This window comes from Micropterus salmoides, unplaced genomic scaffold, assembly GCF_014851395.1.
Source record: "Micropterus salmoides isolate LMB-PRFRI ecotype aquatic unplaced genomic scaffold, ASM1485139v1 Ms_hic_scaffold_11, whole genome shotgun sequence".
NCBI classification, from domain to species: domain Eukaryota; kingdom Metazoa; phylum Chordata; class Actinopteri; order Centrarchiformes; family Centrarchidae; genus Micropterus; species Micropterus salmoides.
The window spans coordinates 31771510-31779547 of record NW_024040152.1 but is presented as its reverse complement, the minus strand read 5'-3'; the positions used below and the strand labels follow the sequence as shown (position 1 = coordinate 31779547).

The 8038-nt window shown below is 39.7% G+C and overlaps 1 protein-coding gene across 1 annotated transcript; it reads left to right on the top strand.

Moving 5' to 3' along the window:
• The first annotated feature begins 282 nt into the window (after positions 1-282).
• Positions 283-7576, top strand: LOC119898352. Its single transcript, XM_038712562.1, has 15 exons — positions 283-708; positions 874-979; positions 1249-1466; positions 2086-2217; positions 2790-2957; positions 3065-3201; positions 3479-3590; positions 4968-5148; positions 5280-5369; positions 5499-5576; positions 5774-5834; positions 6147-6185; positions 6264-6451; positions 6573-6757; positions 6906-7576. The coding sequence occupies exons 1-15, from the start codon at positions 283-285 to the stop codon at positions 7290-7292; spliced, it is 2508 nt and encodes an 835-aa protein (XP_038568490.1). The 3' UTR covers positions 7293-7576.
• The last annotated feature ends 462 nt before the right edge of the window (positions 7577-8038 follow it).

The window sequence follows — 8038 nt, the reverse complement described above, 5'->3', positions numbered from 1 at the left end:
GAAGCTAATGGGGAAATTTAGTTTCTAGTTAAACGCAAAGTTAGCCTGTAAAAATTACTTTTTCCACACTGTAAGGCTTATTGCATAATATTGTATGCTCGTTAACGCTTCAGTGAAGCCATAGGCCTAACCTTACTTTTATTGACATATCTATGGCACCAAATACATATCCCTTGTCTGCATCCCATGTTCACTGATGTGTTTCTGTCTTTTAGGCTGTGATAAGAAGTACAGGTTGCACTTTGCTTTATGTAATAATTGCCAAATATTTTGATTTCAGATATGGGAAAAACAATTAAGACCACACGTTCCAGGAGCGTGAAGATTAAGGTGGTGAGGAGGTGTATCGTTGGCCCTGCAAAGGTTTCTTACCTTAGTCAAGGTCTTCCCCAGCCCAACTCCAAACAGACCGACCCGACTATTACATCTCAACAGGCTGAACCCGATGATGTGGCACCGAGCTGTAGTTCTTGTTCTGAGAGTGCATACAGTAAGGCAAAGAAGAGAGAGCTACATGCCTGGGATGCAGTCAAGGATGACATGCTTAAGGTGTCATTTGAATGTTCAGCACCAATCGCTACCCAGTGTGTTGTCTGTCTAGAACATGCTGATTACAGGTGCATTGAGTGCAGCAGCACTGCAGTGTTTTGTGAGGGTTGTCTGAAGAGGACTCACAGAAATTCACTGCATCTTTCTGATAAGTGGAATGTAAGAACAATACCATGCAGTCATACACACAGGCAACAAACTTACAGTAATTTCAACAGATTTATTAGATACTTCAAATTGTTCTAGCATTATGTATTATCAACCGTTAGTGTCACAAGTTTGTAGTTTTAAAAAGATTGTTAGAGCTATCAATCTTTCTTACAGAATGTCTACTATGAGCCATCCTCCCTGGGGTTATTCCTATATTTACCTGAAGGCCATAGCACCCATGCTGTGTACACAAAGGACATGAAGGTCATTGTCAGCACAGGTTTGTCATTTTACATGATACAGAATCTTAATGTATTTAATTTTCTTGACAGGTTAAGGAATTCGGTCCTATACATGTGTAGTAATGATTTCCTATAAGGAATTAATCAAATTTCTGATACAATTTTGTTAAAAAAAAGTTGTTTGCTGATTTATGGTGTTATAGGTGACACACTCAAGTGATTTAGTCTATGCTGATATGGTAGTCTCTATAGTAGTACTTGTTTATGTTTTTTCTAATATATATATTTCCCTCTTTTTATTTGGCAGGACGGCTCTGCACCGTCACAGTCAATATGTGTGCATGTGAACCAGAAACCTGTACTTTGCTCAGGTATGGTCTCTGGCCGGCAACAGCCGACAAGCCCCACACAGCCTTCTCCATACCTCTGCTAGAGCTTTTTGTTTGTCTGTCACTGGAGTGTCAGGTTTCTGTTGAGGGTTTTTGCAACACCCTGCGCTGGAAAAACAACCTCACACTTGCAGAGGTCAGTTTAAAGTCTTGCCTGTGAAGTGAAAATTTCAGTTATGGCGCTTTTCCACTACACAGTACCAGCTCGCCTCAGCTCGACTCGACTCGGCTCGGCTTTGTTTGGTTTTCCACTGTGTCAAAGTTGTACCTGTACCTGCTTTCGGGTACTTTTTTTCGTACCACCTCCGGCGAGGTTCTAAGCGAGCTGAGGTGATACTAAAATGTGACGTGGCAGACTGCTGATTGGTCAGAGAGAATCGTCACCATTCACTGCGTCATTATTGCACGTGCCAGACGGGAGTTTCCTGAATAAAAAACAGCAAAAATAAAAACATCCAAAAACAGCACACACTCGATTTTCCTCCATTGTCCTGTGTGTAGTGGAAAAGCGCCATTACTGTACTTTCATGGAAGACCGATTCCATATGGTTGTGAAAATTACACATTCTTCCTTGATTGTACTGCATTATTAATTATCACAACTTAAAGTATGTAACCATATAGTATTGTACATTTGCATGCAAAAGTATTCTTAAAAGTTTTCTATCAAAATAACAACTTCTGAGTGAACCACCATCACCAGATGTAAGTATAGGAAACAGTAATGTTTTCACTGACTGCTGCTTATACCCTAGGTTAACACACTCTACAGAGCCCTGGTGGGAGAATCCATATCCCATTTTAGGCATCACCACTTCCGACAAAGAAGTTTGGTAGATATTTGCCCACAATTAGATGATGGGACCATATGCCCAGCATGCCCAAAGGTTGGTTCTAGCTCCAGCGTGGTTCTTGTTCGATTAACCTGATTGCATTTTCGATGACCTAATGGCATTGAATTGATATCTGAAAACTTAGTTAATTTTTGGGTACTTTCCTGTTATCCGGACCCCACGTGTTTCTTTAATGCCGCGTTCCAGGCAACCTGTAACCCGTATTTTTCCAACTCGTAACTGGTAGTACATCGATCTAGTACGAGTTCACGGGTTTGACTGCCGTTCCAGTACACTTTCACGGGTATAAGGTTGGAAAAACACGGGTTACAGGTTGCCTGGAATGCAGCATTAGTCCCGTATAGTCCGTATAGTCATCCCTGATTGGTCTTAACCCTAGTGACGGGTAGGTTTAGGGGCGGGGTTAGGGGTAGGCCATCGTCCCTGATTGGTCTTAACCCCAGTGACGGGTAGGTTTAGGGGCGGGGTTAGGGGTAGGCCATCATGGGGTCCGGATAACAGGAAAGTACCAATTTTTGTAAGTATAAAAATATAATAAAATTGTATTCGTATAAATGTATAAACCTGATGCAGATACAGGATTACTGTAAGTGTTTGTTTTCCAGGCGGATGGGGATATGATTGTTACATTGGATGCCAACTTTGGCCTTGTGAGGAAGCACAGCTCAGGTACAAGTGCGGTTGAGCCATTACACGGAACCCGCATGTTTGTTAATGAAAAGGATGTAGAGGAATACCTGCTATCACATCTTGACAGCTCAAAGCCTCACGAGGTTAGTCTTAGTTGTAGAATTTCATGGACTGAGTCCATGAAATATTAATGAAATATTTAATTAATCATTATTCCTCCCATAAATCTATGTTTTCCTTAAATCTTTAGGACTGCAGTAACTTCAAGGCTGGCAACGTGCTGAGGTCACAAAAACAAGCAAATAAACTTGATGTTACAGGAGTGTTTGGAGCCTCTTGTCGTCATGAAATGCCCCTAATGTTTGTCAACATGAGCCAAGGAGAACGGTAAGTAAATGCCACAGTAATGACATCTCTGACTATTGACCCTGTGTTCCAGAATGATAATTCCCCTGTTTGATTCTACCTATTCATATAATAAGCCATATTTTAATGCAAATTTTTCCAGTCACCAAATATGAACCTTATGGAATGTATATTCCAAAACATTACAAAATTTGAACTTTACCACCATTCTATAATCTTCACTATGCTGGAGAATGTATAATTCATTTTTACTTTTCCTCAGTATAAAGTGTCCTTATTCAAATTTGTGTTGAAATAGATTAGCCTATCCCCTGTATGTCATCGATGAGCTACTTCGAAGATGTGAGGACAAGAACATACACCTGCGAGTAGTCTATGACATTGCCTGTGTTGTTGCCTCACATTTGCATGTAAGTACTTTTTTGTGTAAAACTGAATTGTTGTTTTGAGAAAAGACCTTGACACATTTACTTAAAATTATGCTATACTGTGTTCAATCAGAAATCAGGAGAGGGCATACCACACAACATCTCCTTGGCCATACCAGCATTTCATGTTTATGGACACAAACTGCCCTGCCAGGTAATTATTGGCTTTATAGAGACATCAGGACCTGTGTCACACATCATTCACTCCCTGTTTGCCCTCAATTTTCCTGTCTATAAACTGCACAGCTGAAATTAAGTAGATGTGCCTAAAAGTAATCTTTAATCTGGCATTTTTCCCAACTGGTGTTTGTCTAAACTTGTTTCAGAGATGCACTGTTGGACAATACAGTGGAAACCGCTTATCTCACATCTGTCTGGGCCAAATCACTATAAGCGGATGATTGTTATAACCAAATTTGTTTTTATGTTTTATGCAGATTACTATCTAATTTGTATAATTATTACATGCATATAAAGTAATAACATGAACAGCTTCACTATTTTTTCTGACTTAAAGGAAAAGTGGATACATACATACCTCTCTCATCTCAGTGCGTGCGCTCAATTGCTCTGGTGCGCGGCGATACTTTGAGTGTCCAGTTCATTCATTAGGATCCAAACAGAGATGAAGTTAAAAGCGACAAAAAACACCACGCCACGTTTTATTTTGTCTCACCATACTTGGTCGTGTAACTACTCGTGTAACTATATTTAAATAGGGAAAACGTGGAGGTGTTTGGTCGTTTCTAACTTCATCTCTGTTTGGATCCTAATGAATGAACTGGACTCAAAGTATCGCCGCGCGATTGAGCGTACGCACTGAGACGAGAGAGGTATGTATCAACTCGTCTTAGTTAAGGAAATTACATTGTTTAATATGAAAAAACGGTGGAGGGTTCCTTTAAAGATAAAATAAAATAAGCTACACCTAGGCCCTCTCCTGATCCAAGCCCTGTCTGAATGGTCAAGGTGAAAGCATTACACTCCACTCAAGTAACATGCAGTAGGCCTAGCTGCTGCTGTGAGAGAGCCAGGACAATCATTATGTACCATAAAAGTCCCAAAAAAACAGCAGAGCAGGAACAGGAGGGCAAAATAACTCCATAGACCACAGCAGTGTGAGTAGAGGAAAACATCACATTTGCACAGCAACACACAATATGAAACACACTAAGCGGACTACTTGATTACTATAAACAAATTATTTACACAGCATTTCTACAGCAATGATTCTGTCCCAAGCTTTTGAATCCATATAAGTGGTTGATCACTGTAACCGTGATCACTATAAGCAGTTTACACTGAAGTACGATCATGCTCAGTGTCAGCATCTATTCTACCACTTTGCTTTAATCACAGATCAAGTACAGCACTAGGCGGCTCGATGGGTTTGGACTCACAGACGGGGAAGGAATGGAAAGGCTGTGGTCTTTTCTCCGAAGATTTGCCAGAGTCACAAAGGAGATGACTCCATCTCACCGCCTCGATCTGTTGACTGATGCCCTTTTGCATTATGGACGGAGGAAATCAACTGACCTAGGTTTGTCCACAGCAGCATAACCTGTCAAAATTCTGTGCTGGTGGTTCACTGTTTATACATTTTATATTTTCTGGAGTGAAGCTGATCACTCACAAATTGGTCAGCATAAGTAAATTAAACTGTGTTTGCAGAGATGCAGCTCCTGCAAAGACTAGACAGAGCAGAGAAAATATCAATTCTCGCTCAAGAAGACATCTCATCTGTCATCAGAGACGCACCAGGTAAACAATGCACATAAGAAGCAGGAAACAATAGTTGTAAACCGGAGAATTTTAGATTCTGTTTACAAGCGCATTTTGCATGGAGTATGTAGTATTGATGTCTTGTTTTCTGTTATTTTTGTTGTCTAGTGTTGGTTTCTGAGGGAGACATGGAGAAATGGAAGAAAAGAGAGATGGAGCTAGCCCATCAGAAACAGAGACCAATAAGTAAGCAACTGAAGTGAATGGGTGAATGTCTTGAACACTGTATGAAGGTCATGCAAATTATTAGCAAAGAGTATTGCAAATATGTTATACTTACCTTTCCGTGTACAGTAATGAAATACAATCCTGCAAGCTATGTGAAGTTACATGAAATGAAACAATGTATTAGAGCAGTAGTAATGTCTTTATCTGTTCTCCAGACACTGTCTGTAAATGGAAAAGGGACTACATCATCCAGCTGATTCAGTTCTACAAGTTCAAGTAAGAGTTTAATGTGTTTATGTAAAACTATATGGTAATTACAGCTGTCTTTCAGTGCCCTGCTGATGTGCTTCAGCATGGAAGTAGGTGTGATTACAGTAACAGCATAGCTTTGAAGGAAACCGTTACAATGGTTATAAATTAAGAGTTGCTATAATACTGCAGTAATTGAATATGTTGTGATTAGTAATCAATTATCACCAAGGCCTCCCTAATAACGTATGCACTCTTTGGTCTGGGGTGAACCACAGAAATGCTTTCTGCTTGGTACCTAATGAATTTTTGTGCTGTGTTTTTTATTTTTATGTATAGATCTGGGACTCGTGAGTCGTACATGGAGTGTGAAACAGAGTAAGCAGTAATCTGTCACTGTTCTCTGAGCAAGTGTGTAAATAACTATTAATAATATTTCTTTTCTGACCATTGTAGAATTGAGGACTCTCTGCTGAACATAGAGAAAAAACACCGGATTGGGAGAAGATGGCAAGAATCTGACTCAGACTTCCAGTCTACCCTTAAAGATGTTGACTGTGAGCTCAGAGGACAACTAATCTTCAAAGCTAGAACCGAATCAAGGGAGAGAACAGTCCTCCTCCATCTGAAAAGAAAATATCCAGGTAAAGTGCTGTGGATACGTAGATGGGCTACATTAAGATATTAAGTTCAACTTTGAAAAGGACCATAACACACACTAATAAATGAATTTATCTGCATGCGTGTTTCCTATCTTTGCTACAGATGGGCAGGGCATTGCCATTAGACTTTCCAAGCAGATTGCCAGCTCCAACAAGAGACTGAGACAGGCAATAAAAGAATACAACTGCATTCAGTGGCCACCACAGATGAGCATCTTCCCTACAATAATTGATTTTCAGGAAGCATGTGATCCCTCTTGGCAAGTCTACTTCTGCTTTGATGACACTGTAAGTATAATTACCTAACCCTAGTAACCACACAGCAGTCACTCAAGAAACAATCTGACAACCGCTCACCAACCACAACTACCTGCCCATCATTTTTGAAACCACCTGGTAACATGGTATAGCGTTTTTTATTTATCTTATCTTTCAGATTGAAGAAGATAATGTTTCGAGGACTCTAAAAAGGCGAGGGATTGATGCCTTACATATGAAGACTCGGGCAGCTGAGGAAAAGCGCATGCTTTATCAGGAAATGAGAACTGTAATTGAACACCTCCATCAGCAGCATGCCTTTCTGTGCTCTGCCATCAAAGACACAGATCAGCCTGGTGCAAAAGCTGCGCTCACCCAACGTCTCCATCAGCTGGAAAGAAAACGATATCAAGCCACTGTGATGTTTCACCCACATGTACCAGACATTGTTCCTGTAGACAACTCCTACTTGTGTCAGGCCCTCCCCATGTCAAGCATACAGACACTAGTATACAATGATGATGGTGATAATGAGGATGACACTGAGGATGACCATGATAACTAGGAATGTAATCACTGGTATGACAGGACAGGGCCTGTATTTACAAAGTTCACAAAGACGTGTTGTTTTAATAGGTCTGATCTATTTTAAAGCTTAGGTACTATATTTAAGCACATATTGCCACTAGTATATGAGTACAAAATTGTGTGTTTACCATATTGTGATATTACTTATTTATTGTAATGTACAAATGTGGTTATGTGTGAGAGCTTTGTTTTCTTTTTAGTGAGCTCACCAAACCAAATCCCCTTCAACTGAGTTGAAATGACAATAAAGTATGGAATCTTGAATCCTCTGAATCAACTATAAGTTTGTAAAACTAAAAGGGAACATACATGTGTATTGACTCTACAATACACCTTTCTCATAATGAGTTATAGCCATGTTTTCAACCATTGTCATAGCACCTATTCACAGCACACATAAATTAAATAAAAAGAAAAGTAGCCGTAATTTACTTAATAAATGACAGAATAGTTTTACAGTCATAATCCACCAGACAGTGTGCCACCTCCAATACAGTAGGTTCTTCTTACATAACAGTACAGTAGGTTCTTCTCTTCTTCCTCCAATTGACTGCTTAAATTTTATTTTCACATTCTTAGTTCAGTTAATGTACATTACATTTAGTTTTTCTTGCATTTAGTTGCTATGCTGGTTGCTATTGACGCTATAACTGAAACCACGCAGCTTGCATGACGTACTTCCGCCCGAAATTATTTTATTCACAGACACTTTTTAAAATAATT

Bases quoted from the DNA above. Each gene is read 5' to 3' on its own strand.
- LOC119898352 (XM_038712562.1), top strand. From the start codon at position 283: ATGGGAAAAACAATTAAGACCACACGTTCCAGGAGCGTGAAGATTAAG. The intron at 3,591-4,967 runs GTAAGTACTTTT...CTTTAATCACAG, and splicing joins TTGTTGCCTCACATTTGCAT to ATCAAGTACAGCACTAGGCG. The intron at 6,452-6,572 runs GTAAAGTGCTGT...TCTTTGCTACAG, and splicing joins TCTGAAAAGAAAATATCCAG to ATGGGCAGGGCATTGCCATT.